Source organism: Hordeum vulgare, chromosome 3H (genome assembly GCF_904849725.1).
Source record: "Hordeum vulgare subsp. vulgare chromosome 3H, MorexV3_pseudomolecules_assembly, whole genome shotgun sequence".
Classification (NCBI taxonomy): Eukaryota; Viridiplantae; Streptophyta; class Magnoliopsida; order Poales; family Poaceae; genus Hordeum; species Hordeum vulgare.
The window spans coordinates 517,136,704-517,153,194 of NC_058520.1; the positions used below are offsets into that span (position 1 = coordinate 517,136,704).

General features: G+C 43.5%; 1 protein-coding gene across 1 annotated transcript; it reads left to right on the plus strand.

The window, feature by feature from the left end:
- Positions 1 to 6,646: 6,646 nt before the first annotated feature.
- LOC123444617 (metacaspase-4-like) lies at positions 6,647 to 9,003 on the plus strand. Its single transcript, XM_045121398.1, has 2 exons — positions 6,647 to 7,143; positions 7,943 to 9,003. The coding sequence occupies exons 1-2, from the start codon at positions 6,795 to 6,797 to the stop codon at positions 8,806 to 8,808; spliced, it is 1,215 nt and encodes a 404-aa protein (XP_044977333.1). The 5' UTR covers positions 6,647 to 6,794; the 3' UTR covers positions 8,809 to 9,003.
- Positions 9,004 to 16,491: the final 7,488 nt, after the last annotated feature.

A 16,491-nucleotide genomic window follows, 5' to 3' on the forward strand; every position in this document is an offset into this window, starting at 1 on the left:
AACCTAGCCCCTCTTGCTTAAAAAGGAATGCTAGCCCTTCCTAATATGGCCTAACCCTAGCCACCTCGGGATCCGCACCCAGCCAACCAGCTCCCCACCGCCTCCTTCCCTATCTCGTTCTTCACGCGGCCCTCCCAGCCCAGATCGGGGCCCGGGGCAGCCCATCGTCGCGCCTACACCCGAGCGAGCCAGCGCCTCCCTGCCTCCCCTAGCGTGCCGCCAGCTCCCCGGTCACCACCGCCACCCTGCCGCCGGCCCCTGCCTCCCCGCGCCTTGCGCCACCGGCCTCCGCCCCCAACCACTGGTGGCTCCCGCCGCCGCCGCTCGCCGGCAGCCCTCGTTGCCCCGAGCCGAGCTCCTTTCAAGGGCTCCGGCGCCGTCGCCACCTCTTACCCTGCCAGCCGCTGCGTGTCGTGCCCTCCGGCCAAGCTGCGCCGCCACATCCGCCTGGCTCCGGCCACCCTCCTCGGCCGCCCTCGCCGCCGGTAGTTTGCCCCGCTCCGTCGCGAACTGCTAGCCGCGCCGCCGCCTCCTCTTCGTCCCGAGCGGGATCGGGAGAGAGCGAGCGAGTCGCTCTCTTGCTTAGGCAGCGCCCCATCCCGCGTGGGCCGCCAACCACCGCGACTGGCCCGCTCCGCCTCCAGGCCCAACCAGCCACCGACCTGCCAGCCTCCTCTTCAGCCGGCCCAAGCCCAGGGTGAGCACCCCCCCCCTTTTCCCCTATTCGACGCCCGCGCGTAGGATTGCTAAGTAGCGTCCGTGCTCTGTTTCGGCCCATAGAAGTTTTCAGCTCGTTAGCTATTTTTTTAGGGTTTCGATTTATTATTTTTGGGGAATAGGGTATATTTTAAAACGGCTATAACTTTTTACTCGTGTGTTGGATCGTGACGAATGATATATGTAACTCGTGTAGTTTTCCACGTAGAACATTATTTTGCAACTTGCATGCATGTTTGAAGTAGTTTGAACCGCCATTTGCCTAGATTTGCGTTATGTGCTAATAGGTTAATATCCCGTAGTTATTATTAAGCGTGTCTGGATTGTTCAAATCCCGTAGATAAAATGTTCACGTTGTTCGGGACCCTTTGCCATGTATTTTACAGTAAGTTCTTGCATTTTTGCATGTAGGAGTTGTCAGTAGTTTGCTATGTCATGTTTAGGCCATATTCTCGCATATATGTGTGGCGTTAGTTTTATTTTGCAACCCCACATATTATATATGTTTTCGGGATAGATCAATCCATATAGTTTAACTGTGCATTTAGTTTTGCCTTCGGGTAAGTTTGCGTGCATGATATATTGCCATATTGCCCTCTTGTGTATTTTGTGTGATTTATTCCGTGCATAATATGAGTTAGTTTTGAACTAGAGATATGCCCTTGGATGTGGATGCTAGTCCGTGGTAATTTTGGTTACGATAGAAATTCTTGTTTAGGTTCTGTTTGCTTGTTGCCAACATGCTAGAAAATAGTGATAATTTAAAGATGCTGAAATATTTCTAAGTCCGAGATCTGTTATATTTTGTTGTTGTCTTGTCATGAGTTTTGCTAGTTATCTACATCTCCTTTGGGATTGGTGCAATGGAGTTATTTGTAGTCCTTAAGATTCTCTAGCATGCTATAAATTTTCATGTCATTCGGTGCCCTGTAACATATAGTTTTACTTCTGTCAATATGCCTTCTGGTTGAAAACTACAGTGTCAAAACTGTTATTTCTCTAAGTCTGAAATTGTGTGCGAGATACCATTTTGTGAGTTCTTCTCCAATTGTTCCATGCTTCCATGCTAGTTGCACTTAGTAGCGTGTTGTTGTGCATCTTGACCACTATCGCCTCATGTCTTGTTTGAGCATTATAGAAATATGTACCTTGTTGTTTTGGGGTGTAGAAAATGTCTTGTTGTTGTTTTGGGCAGATTGTACATATTTCTTGTGTAGCTTGTATTTGTTGAACCGTTGCTCCGTTTTGAACGTGTCATATATGAAACTTGCTTAGAATCTCGTGTAGTTTCATAATATCTTGTTGCTTGTATGTTTTGGAGTGCTTGTGACTGTCATCTGCATACACATTGCATTCATGGCATCATATCTTGCAGTGTTCGTATCTTTTCAACCGTAGCTCCGTTGGAGATGTTCCATATATGTAAATGGACTAGAACGACGTGTAGAATCACGTGAATCCCTTTGTTCTGCCATTTAACAAGCATAAAATGTGATTAGGACAAATATGGACAGATTTAGAAAGTAACACATGGGGTCAGTTCAGAGATGCTATAAGTCGTTTCCAACCTCATTTAAAATGCCTAGATAGGTAGCTTACTTATGCTTCACCTCTTGCCATGTTTAACCAACATTTAATATTGTCGTGTATCTAATAAGGATAGAACTAAATAATTCGTATGTGGAGTTTCGTCAATATGCAACATAATGTGTAGTGTTTGATTATTGCATAATGTGGATACCTAATCAAGATTGAACTTCACTTAATGTGTATTGTTTGATTGTGGTGATTTGCCATGCCATACCCTGTATAATTGATACCGTTCATGCATCATATGTGTTGTGACATCGTGTGGTGTATATCGTGTGTTGATTCTTGTTTCCGGTTTGCTTCGTCCCGATAGAGTTTCACAAGCGTGTCGGAAAGTGAGGATCCGTACGACTACTTCGGTTTGTCTGCTTCACGGAGTCGTTCTTCTTCCAAGCAGGATTTCAGGCAAGATGATCATTTCCCCAGATATCATTACTATCATTGCCATGCTAGTGTTTCGTTGCCATCGTTATGTCTCGCTGCCTACCACGTGTTAAATATCAACCTCCCAACATTGCCATGAAACCTTCAACTTGTTCAACCTAGCAAACCATTGATTGGCTATGTTACCGCTTGCTTAACCATGTGTTAGCGTTGTTAGTTGCAGTTGCAGTTGCTTCCATGTGATAACATGGGTCCCTCGTTATATCACCATATTAATGCTAGTTAATTTAATGCACCTATATACTTGGTAAAAGGTGGAAGGCTCGGCCTTTCTAGCCTGGTGTTTTGTTCCACCTTTGTCGCCTTAGTTTTGGCTACCGGTGTTATATTCCATAATTGAGCGCTCCTAACACGATTGGGGTTGTTATGGGGACCCCCTTGATAATTCGTTTTAGATTAAGACTAGTCTCGCAAGGCCCAACTTTGGTACTAAATTTGCCTAATAATCTAATAAAAATGCATAGGGACCCGCGGAGTAATTAATCAACTCCGGGCCAGTGCTCCTCATGCGTGTTGGTCCAACCTGAGTGATGCCCGGCGCCCCCTGGTCACCCAGGGTTTAGCCAACCCGACATCTAGCTCATCCGTCGTGTCCTGAGAACGAGATACGCGGCTCCTATCGGGATCGTCGACACGTCGGGCGGCCTTGCTGGATTAGTTTTACCTTTTACGAAATATCTTGTGCATCGGGATTCCGGTGATGCTTTGGGTAATCTCAGAGTTGAGGTTTTCCACTAAGGAGTCCGACAAGATCGCGAGTTTCGTGATCGAGGATTTCTATGCGGCTTATGGTAATTTGTGATGGATCAGTTGGAGCACCCCTGCATGGTTAAATCTTTCGGAAAGTCGTGCCCGCGGTTATGTGGCAACGTGGAAACTTTGTTTAACATCCGATTCTAGACGACTTGAAGTAAGCTTAATTAAAACTTGAGAACTGAGTGCGTAACCGTGACTGTCCATTTCGTGAGCTCCTTCTCCGACCGAGGACACGGTGGGGTTATGTCTAACGTAAGTAGGTATTTAAGATCATTTATTTGATCATTATTAGTTCACGTCCTCTATGCGTAGATCATCCCCCTCTTGATTCTTGTACTCCTAAGTTAGTCACTAAATAAATGCTTAGTCATTTGCTGTACCATCACCACTTAACCTTACCTCACCCATTAAGCTTTGCTAGTCTTGATACCTTTGGAAATGCGATTGCCGAGTCCCCTGTGGCTCACATATTACTACAACACCAGTTGCAGGTACAGGTAAGGTGATAGTAAGACGTGAGCGCGATGATTGTGCTATTTGGAGTTTTTTCTTCTTCCTCTTCATTGATCTAGGATGGGTTCTAGGGCGGCAGCCTGGGATAGCAAGGATGGACGTCGTTATTTTATCGTTTGTTTTCGTCCGTAGTCGGACACTGGTCTTCTTCATGATGATTATATGTATTGTACTGATGTGACACTGATGTAGCTTGTGGCGAGTGTAAGTCAACTCCTTATACTCATGTTTTCAATACATGTACTTGTAACGATATTCATTCTTGCGAAACGACGAGATGCATTTTTATCCCTGTCGAGGCCCTCATGCCAAAATAAGGATAGGATCGCATCGTGGGCGCTACAAGATCACCCAGGCCGGATCCTTGCCCTCGGATAGCCTATTCGCCCTCCTCTGCTTTACTCACGGTTTCAACATAAAGGTATGATTTATCATGTGATATTGGCCTAGTGCCCTAATTATTTTGATCAGTTGAGCTGATAATTCTTTGAAAATTGTAACCTTAGGTGTTCCAATGCCGCCGAAACAGAAGTCCGGTTCTGAGAGAAGGAAACAAAAAAGCGAGAGAATCAACTCATTGAATCACAAAAAGGTGCTCTAAATAGGTTTTTTCCGGTGGTAACTAGTGTTGATAATCAAAGGCAAGAATTTGAACCCGAACAAGATGATGATCTTAATTAAAATGACAATTCTGAAGTCAACAAACATTCCTTGGAGGATAGTAAGTAATTAAATAGCGTCAATTTTTTTTGTAGAAGTAAGTAAGTAACTATGAGTTGCCTATCGGATCCTCTTAACTATACCGGTGACCGTAGATCCTTCAATTTGTTACAGCTGTAGACTGTTATCCAAATGTGTCAGTTGCCTATCGGATCCTCTTAACTATACCAGTGACCGTAGCCTCAGCTGAAAGAAGTTTCTCTAAATTAAAACTGCTGAAAAATTGTTTGAGGTCAACTATGTTACAAGACAGATTGAATGGCTTGGCTATGTGTTGTATTGAGAAGGATGTCTTAGACAAAATTGATCTTGATACTCTCATCAACGATTTTGCATCTAGAAATGCCGGAAGAAGATTTTTTGTGAAGCACTGAAGTATTATTGTCCATGAACTCATATGAACTTCATTCTTATTTGAGGTAACTAAACTAGCAGGGAATATTATTTCTTAAATTTTGCTACTCTTTTTTATATTCGTCTCTAAATAACAATGTGGTCGGATGTAAACTTTAATATTTTGCGCTATATATCTATAGATGCATACATATATTATTTGTAGGGGTCCATTTTTTTAACTTTGCCCAAGGGCCCCGAAAAATATAGAGCCCGCCCTAGATTCGGAGGGAGGGCTGCGAGGACATTCGTCAGGAATCCCAGGAGAAATGCTAGCCAAATAAGATTTTCGAAAAAAAGGACTAGTACATCGCTGACAAAATTCCTTGTTACAAATTGGAGGAGTAAATTATGAACTAACCTATGTTTGGATGATTAGGAGGACAATGGTATCAAAGTTCATCTCCTGATGCTCGTATTTATTTTTAATTCATTTCAGGACTTTCAACAAAGCATATTTAGAGCAAGTACAATAGAGCTGAGTCAGCTGGCTATAAGGAATAAACTAAGGGAAGTGCTATTCTGAACTCGAGCTCATATGCTCTCGGATGAACAGTAAAATCCGAAAAAATAATAAAACATTTCAAAAAATTCTAAATTTTTGTGGTGAGAAATATTGATATTTTTCCTACATGCATGCAAAAATTCATAACGGAATCACATTCCTAGAGGTGTAGAAAAAAAAAACAAAATTGATGCTCCAAAATGCTTCAAAAAACACTCATTTTGAGCATTGATTTTGTTTTTTTTGCCCACCCCTCTACAAATGTGATTTCACCATGAAATTTTGCACCCATGTAGAAAAAATATCAATGTTTCATGTCCCAAAAATTCAGATTTTTTCGACCTTTTTAACTATTTTTTTTAATTTTTCTGTTCATCCGGGAGTATATGAGCTCGAGCTCATATACTCCATGTCCATAAACTAATATATTTTTGTTTAGTTAGAGGAAAGAGAAGAGGAGAGAGAAGGTAAGCGAGCTCTTAGCTAAGAGCCAGCTCTAGCACGTGCTCCTAAGCATTTTGTGAGTATGAAAGGTGGAGTATATAATAAAGAAGTAGTACACTTTTGCAATGAACTATTGTACATGTTGGTTATAAGATGGGCTATAGATGACATGTCAATGACTTATAGCCAGCAGCTGACTATACTATTGTACTTGCTCTTAGTGAGAAGACGTTTTCAACGACTACAAGATGTTTACGATGATTTCATAAAATCTTAAGATTGTATGCCAGCTTAGTTTGAAGGTGTTCATAAAAATAAGAATAAAGTATATACATTTATAAGAATAGATGTACGCCGCTTGCGCCTGTTTAAAAAAAAATCCGTTCCGAGAGATGGGTAGTAGCAAATTCTCGGAGCCGTGAGTCATCACAAATTTGCAAGCAGGAAATGTGCCGACGTGTCATGCCGAGCCGACCAGGCCGAGTGGACGGACGCCGTCCAATCGTTTTCGTTCACTTTCCAGGCTCGCACAGCTGCTCCAATCCCGTCCCTCGAGTCCCCACCCGTCAGATCGGAAACGCCAATACGCGCAGCGCACCTCTCCCCCACTACCACCGGCAACCGACGAAACCCGCACCCAACCCACTCCACCCCCTCGTCCTCCCCTCCGGCCACCCGACCCGACCGACGTCGCAGCCGGCGTATCGCCGCGATGGGCCGCAAGCTCGCGCTCCTGGTGGGCATCAACTACCCCGGCACCAAGGCCGAGCTCAAGGGCTGCCACAACGACGTTGACCGCATGCACCGTTGCCTCGTCGACCGGTTCGGCTTCGACGAGGAGGACATCACCGTCCTCCTCGACCGCGGCTCCTCCGGGCCGCAGCCCACCGGCGCCAACATCCGCCACGCGCTGGCCAAGCTCGTCGGGGACGCGCGCCCCGGGGACTTCCTCTTCTTCCACTACAGCGGCCACGGCACGCGGCTGCCGGCCGAGACCGGGCAGGACGACGACACCGGGTACGACGAGTGCATCGTGCCCAGCGACATGAATCTCATCACAGGTGCGATCGGGGATAAGATCAGCATCACCTGCCCCATATGTGTGCTTCTCTCCTTTCTACCGAAGTAATCGAGAAACGGTTGGATTAGTTAACCAGTACAGCCTTCAGATCTGAAACCAGTACAGTAATCGAGGCAGGTGAACGCCGATGTGATGTGGATCTGATCCAGGATTAAGCCCTACCTAAATACTAGATGAATTCAATGGGCATTTTTTTGGCTCATTTATTCATTTGTTTTGTTTGCAGTAAGTTTAAGATGATCTTGGTGAAGTTTGAACTTAATATATGGCGTAAATGGTTCGGCTAGGATAACTTGGAGCTGCAGTTCAACTGCTGAAACTATTGAGGATAGGAAAGGGGATAACAATTAGTTGTAAAGATGCATATATGTGCTTACCATTCGCATAGTGACATTACTATGTATAGTGCATGTTTTGCACAGAATTCTGGTTGTAGTAATTCCCAAGATCTTGCAGCTTAGTGGCCGTGTTGTTTCCGATTTGCTTCGTTGTAGCACTGCCAGGGCCTTTGACCAATGCTTGACCATTTGAGGAATGTAGGCTCCCGGCGAGCCGAGTGCTTAGGCCATATGTCAGTCTGTTGTTTCTGCATGTTTATTCACTATATTTTCTAGCTAATTGGCTGTTATTTTCCATGTAACTGATGTTCATTTTCTGAAAATTTGCTAGAGTAAGCATTTTACCCCCTTGCACTATAATTCTAAATACATTTCTGAACCATTCTGCTTCCAATGAATGATTCTCAGCTGTAGAAGTCCCTAACTTGTTATGATCTGCAGATCAAGATTTCAGAGATCTGGTGCAGAAGGTCCCAGATGGTTGCATTTTTACCATCGTCTCTGACTCATGCCACAGTGGTGGCCTACTGGACAAGGCAAAGGAACAGATAGGCAACAGCACCAGGCAGAATCAGACCCAGTCTCGTGAACCCGAAGAGCGATCTAGTTCTGGCAGCGGCTTCCGGTCCTTCCTCAAAGAAACCGTTCGTGACGTATTTGAGTCTCATAGCCGCCACGGAGGTGAGGACCAGGATGAGCAACCAACTGGGGATGGCCTCACTAAAAATCGCTCGCTGCCACTGTCAACACTTATTGAGATGCTGAAGGAGCAAACTGGGAAGGATGACATTGAAGAGGGCTCAATCCGGCTGACTCTGTTTAACGTCTTCGGGGAGGATGCCAGCCCAAAGATCAAGAAGTTCATGAAAGTCATGCTTAATAAGTTCCATGAAGGTGGATCAGGTGATCAAGGTGGTGTCATGGGCATGGTTGGTGCCCTAGCTCACGAGTTCCTGAAGGCAAAGCTTGATGGCAACGAGGAAGAGACTTTCAAGCCAGCAATAGAACAAGATATGGGCAGTAAAGAAGAGGCGTATGCCGGGACAAAGTCATGGGCGCCTAACAACGGCATCCTCATCAGTGGGTGCCAAACCAGCCAGACATCAGCAGATGCAACCATACCGGGGGGTACCTCCTTCGGTGCGATGAGTAATGCCATCCAGGCCATTCTTGCGAGCAATGATGGAAAGATAACAAACAAGGATCTCGTTATGAAAGCACGAGCATCGCTGTCCAAGCAAGGATACACTCAGCAGCCCGGGCTCTACTGCAGTGATGAGCATGTTCATGTGGCTTTCATCTGCTGAAGCATGGATTGATGTTGTGCTTTGTTTTCTTTCTACGATGAGCTGTGCACGAGAGGTTTCAGTTTTCCCTTCGCCCCCCCCCCCCCCCCCCCCCCTCTCCCCCCCGCGCGGTTTGCTGTGGTTATGTATTTATGTCAATATACTGTAAGTTGAACTACGTCAATACTGAAATAAGGAATTGCCATGTAAACTTTATACATAGTACACATATACTAGTTGCTTCTTTAGGGTGTGTTTGGTTGCTGTCATGGACTGGAATGTCACGGGTCGGACCCGTTCCTAGCCCTCGTTCCTGCGTTTGGTTTACCAACCGGAGTAGAACCCACCCATTCCACTTTAGGGAATATTCCCCTCAGATCCGGAATGCGCTAGCACCAGCAAATCCACGGAATCGCACGGAACGGCTCGTCTCGCGCAGCCCTATCCTCATCTCCTCCCCAGCTGCGCCGGCGCTCTCTCTCCCTCTCCAGGTGCGCCGCCGCCTCCCTCTCTCCCTGCCGCGCCGCCTCCCTCCCTCTCTCCCTGCCGCGCCGCCTCCCTCTCTCCCTGCCGCGTTGCGCCGCCGGCCGCCTCCCTGCCGCGCTGCGCCGCCGGCCGCCTCCCTCTCTCCCTGCCGCGCTGCGCCGCCGGCCGCCTCCCTCCCTGGCGCGCCGCGCTCTGCTGCTGCGCGCGCCGCCCATTCCTCCCTGCCGCGCCGCGCTCTGCTGCTGCGCACGTTGCCTGCTGCTGCGCGCGCTGCCTGCTGCTGCCTGCTGCGCTGCCTGCTGCTGCGCGCGCCGCCCCTTCCTCCCTGCGCGCGCCGCCCCTTCCTCCCTGCCGCGCTGCCTGCTGCTGCCTGCTGCTGCCCGCGTTGCCTGCTGCACTCTCTGCCTCCCAATTTTCATTCCATGCCTCCTCCCAACCAAACACTGGAACAGAACCATCCCGTTCCACTTTTTTGCTCGTACCAAACACAGAAACGGAACCGACCCGTTCCTCTGGAATGGAACCATTCCATTCCATGACAGTTGGTTCTCCAACCAAACACACCCTTAGTTTCATTCAACTTGTCTAATACGCTGTCTTTCCATACTCTTGGTGTTGTTATCCTGGTGGAGCTTTTTAGGATTCACAAAAACCTCCTCCTGGCGAATTGTACGCATATTTGGCTAAAAGGAACAGGAGTTCAACATAAGAGGCTATACAAAACGAAGCACTTTGGTAGTACAGCTGAAACCTATTAGATTATTATTTTATTTTATTTTTAAAACGGAGGCCAAAGATTTGGCTCATATACTAATTAAGCAGAAGAGAATTGGTCAGTTAATTAACAGAAAACTGGGTTAAAATTGTCACAATCGCTAAACGGCACACACAATATACCCCACACACATAGCTCTAGAGAGGGTCTCGTTAAGGCAACGCTAAACGGCACACACAATATACCCCACACACATAGCTCTAGAGAGGGTCTCGTTAAGGCAACACACATGCATCATTGCCATCACTTCTCCCCTGAAAGGCGTCTTCGCCATTCCTAAACTCTGAGCGAACAACTCTAACTTCATCATAGGCGATCGTCGACTCAACCCACTATGTAGAAGCCGTGTGGAGTTGCATGAAGATCCGTGCCAGAACTCAGCCACCTCCAACCAGACAGCGAAGCTCCAATTCTAACGAAGAGCTAAGAAGGACAAAACCAGGCATAGCTAGCGCCAAAGAAGATCACCGAACGGCTCAACTGCAGCCAGCCGCCGTACGCCACATTGCCCCGTCGCCACAGCTTCGACTTCACAACAACAACCAAACCGAGGCGAACTCACGGACACGTCAGAGAAGAGCCGACTACCGCAACCATTGTAGCTTCCCCAACATCGCTCCCACCATCATCGTTGCCACATGAGTAAATGGAAGTTGAAGAAATAGAACCTGGTAGCTCAATGAAGACACTGGATTTGTTTGACCAGTTCCAGTTGCTGTGACAATTGTATGTCTGGTTACGTCGGCTTGGAATTGAACCCATAAGACATTAAGTCTTCACCATATTCCCCTTGAGCTAAAGTCACTTAGACTCCGTCCAATCACTCGGGGTAAGTCTTTAAAGTAGACTTTCAAAACCTTCACAAACGTGTTCACCGGCACGCCACAATTTCCTCTTGGGTGCTCAGAACATGTCGCCTAACCGTCTCGAAGATCACAATCTTCAAAGGTAAAAAGCGTTGGATCACATGGGACAATTTCTTCAGTGATGCTCAATCACTTTGGGATCTCGGTGTTTATGCTTTCCTCACTTAGGATTCTCAAAACCGTTAGAGGATGGGTTGCTATAGATGACAATTGTCAATTTCAAACTCAGAGCAGCCAACAAACTACAGGTTGTGGGGGTGGCCATTTATAGCCAGGGGCAACTCAACATGATTCAACATAAATGCTCCTTTGGGCATGACCATTGTCACGATAAGGATCCACTCGACAGCTCACGCTAGCTCAGCAACAGTCAGAAATTTAAACTCTCAAATTCGTCGAGGCACTCAATTTCCTCATGGTAGGAAAGTCGCACTAGCGAAATCATAACTCCTTAGTCGGACCAATTTCGTCAACGACCACAATATCTTCGTCTCTCTCACTCAAGAACTCAACTACATTGTAGGAGATTTCCAAAGTCTTGAAGTCGAGGAAATAGCTAGGTGTTGTTTTTTATCATCACTCGAAAATACGCCTATGTATCTCCTAGACCCCCTTTTACAGTATGGTGCCCGCTATGATTCAAAATAAGAAGAAAGAAACTACGAAAATAAAGCCTTCAAGCTTCCAATTCTTCACTTCAATTTCTTCAAAGGTCGCACAAAATTCTTCACTTGACGAAGTACTTTTCGAGGGGTCGTATTTCGTCGGTTAAACCAAATCTTCATGAATCACGGACTATTACTCATGTGTACACTCACAAACAAATTAGTCATTTAACCGATTTGTCTTCAATACTCCAAAACCACTAAGGGGGCACTATATGCACTAACATTTGGTAAAACATAGATATGAACGAAACCCCTTTGATTCAATGATCGATGGCAAAACTATTGATATCAAAATAAATCCTATGAGTACATGGATGACATTCGAGTTAAGCTTTGGTTATCATGTGATATTCCCTTTTGCTTCGTGACACTTTACAAAATCCGAGGTGAGATATATCGGTATCCTCTTGAGTCATTTATATGTTCACTATACCGGTCTCCTGCTTACCGGTTTTCTTCTTCTTTCTCATTGACATGTTTTGGCATCCCCGTGACGTAGTAACCTGTGTGTGGCAACGCGATGATGGATGTCGTCACACCAACAGGGCCGTAGGAATATCCCTCTATCGTGGGAGGAGAAAATCCTACTCTTGAGTTATCTAGCCTCTTGTCAAACTTCCTGATGAACCTATAAGTTGTCGTTATGATCATCGAGTTGCAGATGACGTTTAAGCAACCCCAAAGTGCATCATACGGCAAGAAGTTCACGATACTCTTACAATCTAAGGAACTGAATCCCACGTTAACACTATGTGTTATAAAAATTGACTTGTGACGATCATATCTCAAAGTATACTTGGGTCGATTCAATGTGGCCGTTCTTTGAACGTCATATTCTTGAAATTGTTTTAGTACTATCATTAAACTTAACGATATCCTAAAATCCGGAAAACATAATCACCAACAACACTTGAGCTAGTCTTAGAGGCAATACTAGGAATCATACTTTATTTTTTATCATTCCACACGTGCGGATGAGTTTTCTAGTGAATCACATATTCGAGGATCATATGAGTTATAGCATAGAATATATAAATTCTTAATTATAAATGTGGAAATATAATAATACAATATTATTGTCTCTAGGGCATATTTTGAACATACTTGGCCTTTTATGGCTCATTGATATAATTAAATATAAATCCTCCTAATCATTATTAGAGCCTTTTATTATTAATTTAACATCTCCAAAAACATTTTTCACCTATATACTCCCTCCGTCCCGAATTACTTGTCGCAGAAATGAATGTATCTAGATCTATTTTAGTTGTAGATTCATCCATTTTCATACAATTCCGTGACAAGTAATTCCAGACAGAGGGAGTATCAATTATCGGTATTACCCGATAAACCGTGAAACCCTTGTGGTAACCCCGAAACGCTTTCGTTTCCTCTCGAAACTATTTTGAATATTAATGAAATTATTTCGTAAAACTTGCTCCAGTAACACTCGGCAGATTGTGATTCCCTTAAGCTTGTGACCCTGTAGGTTCGGTGAAACATAGACATGTACAAAACCCCTTTAGTTCAATAATCGACAGCGAAAACATAGACATCCATATCAATCTCTATGAATGCACGAATGATATTCTAGTGAACCTTTGGTTATCATGTGATATTCCTTTTTCTTCACAATACTTCACAAAACCCGAGGTGAGATATATCGATATCCTCTTAAGTCATTCTCATGCTCATTATACCGGTCTCCTCGATCATTATATGTTTTGTTCTTTTTTCTCGTTGTCATGTTCCGTCATCCTTGTGACCTAGTCACTTGTGTCTGGCCACACGATGATGGATGCCATCACACCGAGGGGTCCCTAAGAATAGCTATCAATCGTTGGAGCAGCAAATGCCACTCTCAAGCTATCTAGCCCATTGTCAAACTTTCTGATGAACCTCTAAGTTATCGTTATGATCGTCGTGTTACACATGACGTTTGAACAACCCTAATGTACTATCGTGCGGTAAGAAGTGACTACGACACTCTCATGGTCTAAGGAACTAAAGCATATGTTAACGCTCTGTGTTATAATGATTGACTTGTAACGACTGTATCTCAAAGTATATGAAATAAGTTTGGCTCTGTACATTATGATCATTCTTCCAATGTCATATTTTCAAAGTTGTTTTAGGACTGTTGTTACACTTGACGATATCCTAAGTTCCAGAAAACATGATCACTAACAACAGTTGTTAGGCGAGAGTAGGAATCATGTTTTGTCGTTTATCATTCCACTTGTGCTTATGAGTTTTCCATAGAATTGTATATTCTAGGATCATAACAGTTATAGCATACTACCTCCTCTCCGATTTGTAAGGCTTGTCCGCATATCTATGTGGTCAAATAGATCTACTTAATACAAGTTATATGTCAGAAAAATACATCATTAGAAACTTCCAATCATATACTTTAGAATGATATAATTTTAGACTATAGACCTCATGTTATGTGGGTCAAATTATAGATCTAGGAATACACACAAGCCTTATAAACTGGAAAGTACATAGTAGAATATAAAATTCTAATTATAAACATGGAAATATAATAATACAACATAACAATCGTTAAGTATTGCGCAGGGCCAGTCCTGAGGTTTCAGGGGCCCGGGGCGAAACTACAATCCAGGGCCCTTCGTATAAATATCTAACTAGTAATCATCATATATTTTGCTTTAAATAAAGCATTCATCATATATAATTAAGTTCACCGAAAATCAGTGTGCATATCACATAATGTATTACATATTACCTTCAAAAATTTCTCCTAACATTCTGAGATGCAAAATCGCTAATGATAGTATCAATATCAATTTCATCCAGCAACTTTTTCTCGATGCATAAAGTTGCCAAGCCATTTAATCTCTCTTGCGACATTGTAGATCTCAGGTAGTTCTTCAATAATTTCAACTTCGAGAAAATCCTTTCAGCTGATGCCACAGTCACAGGCATAGTAAAGAAAATCCGATATGCAATAGAAATATTAGGATAACAATCTAATTTTCTGACAAACTCAAAAATCTCCATAGCAGACATCGCTCTATCGGGCAAAGTTGACTGCATAACAGTTAACTCAAAAATCAGATCATTTAAATCAACATCACATGAACCACTTGAGGAGAAAGAACTGGCAAATCTAGTGCAACTGTTTTTAAGTTTAGAATGGTCCAATGACTTCAAGGTCGTCGAACTCATTTAAAATCCAAATATTTTTTTTGAATGATTCAAGTTCTTCAAATCTGTTTTTTAGTGAAGTGGCCGCCTTATCAACCATGACCAAAAAATAATTGACTTTAAAATCCTTCTCAACTTCAAACATTGCTTCATCATTGTCATCTTCATCAAATTGTTTCTTCCTAGAAACGCGACGCTTTACTGGAAATGATGGCTCAACTCCCATTTCAGCTGCAATTGTTTTGGCAATTACCACACCAGAAACAAACCCTTCCTCTCTATAAGTGTCAAAATAAGTCCTCATACCATCTATTTGCGTTAAGGCAGATTCAATGCACATGGATGGTGATTGCAGCTTCCTGCTCACTGTATCTACAACAAATAGAATGTCATGCCAAATGACCATGCCAAGTATGAACTCATAGCTGCCAAGCACATCAAACAATTTTTTGCATCACTCCTATCCTTGGGTTCTGTACCACTATCTTCACTTAACTCAAGTAGAGCTGATCTTATGCTAGGAGCTTGATATCTAATTGTTTTAACACTTTTAATCCGACTCTCCCAACGAGTATTGCTCAAAGATTTCACAGTTAAATCTTTCACATGGCTTACAAAAACTTTCCATCTTTTGGTAGAACCACTAAACAGTACATATATTCGTTGCACAATTCCAAAAAAAGAAACAACTTTACCACAAGATTTAGCCATATCACAAAGAGTGAGATTGAGACTATGGCAAGCACATGGCATATACAAAGCTCTTGGATTTACCTCAAGCAACCTACTTTGAACCCCCTTGTATTTTCCTTTCATGTTAGATCCATTGTCATAACCTTGGCCCCTAATGTCATCAATATTAAGATTGAAGGACTTCATAGAATCAACCAATACATTGCGAATTTCCAAACCAGATGTGTCCTCCACTACCAAAAAACCAAGAAAGTACTCCACAATTTGTATTTTTCCATCAGACATATGAACACATCGAACCAACAAACTCATTTTTTCTTGATGACTCACATCCGGGGTACAATCTAGGATAATAGTGAAATATTTGGCCACTTTGACAATCTTGATGATAGAATTTCTAATGTCAGCAGCCATAAGAGAAATCAACTCATTCTGAATTTTAGGGCTAAGATAATGGTAATGGATATCTTTGTTTTGAATACGCCTAAGATGATCTTGCATTACCAAATCAAATTCCGCAACCATCTCCACACAAGCTAAGAAATTTCCATTTGAATCATCATAAAGTTGTTCGCTGGATCCTCTAAAAGCCAAATTACGCTTACCAAGAAATTTCACAATGGCAACTATCCTTAATAAAACTTGCCTTATGCGTTCCTTCTCCTTTGTGATTTCCTGTTTTAACTCTTTGTCAATTGTTTCATGCCTACTCAGTCGAATTCTCAGTTCATTCCAAGAGTTCATGTTGGTGATGTGGTCGACACTAGCTTCATGTTCTTTCAGTCTCTCACTAATATGCCGCCAATCACAAAACCCATCATGCCCCAATGCACTCTTGCATTTACCAGAATTGAAAAGCTTACAACAAAAACAAAATACTTTCTTTGTGTGTTTTGAAAAAACTAACCATCTCCTATCACACACTTCTCCATTGCTCATTTTTCTTGAGTAATGGCTATACGCAAAATGTCGTAAATTTTCATCCAAAGGATATGTAGTATTTTCTTCTTCCCTTTGAGGCCCCTTTTCCACTAATATGTCC

What these genes read in the sequence shown, in the direction of transcription:
- LOC123444617 (XM_045121398.1), top strand. Translation starts at nt 6,795, where the DNA reads ATGGGCCGCAAGCTCGCGCTCCTGGTGGGCATCAACTACCCCGGCACC. An exon ending in CGACATGAATCTCATCACAG is followed by an intron (nt 7,144 to 7,942) that starts GTGCGATCGGGG and finishes TATGATCTGCAG; the next exon opens with ATCAAGATTTCAGAGATCTG.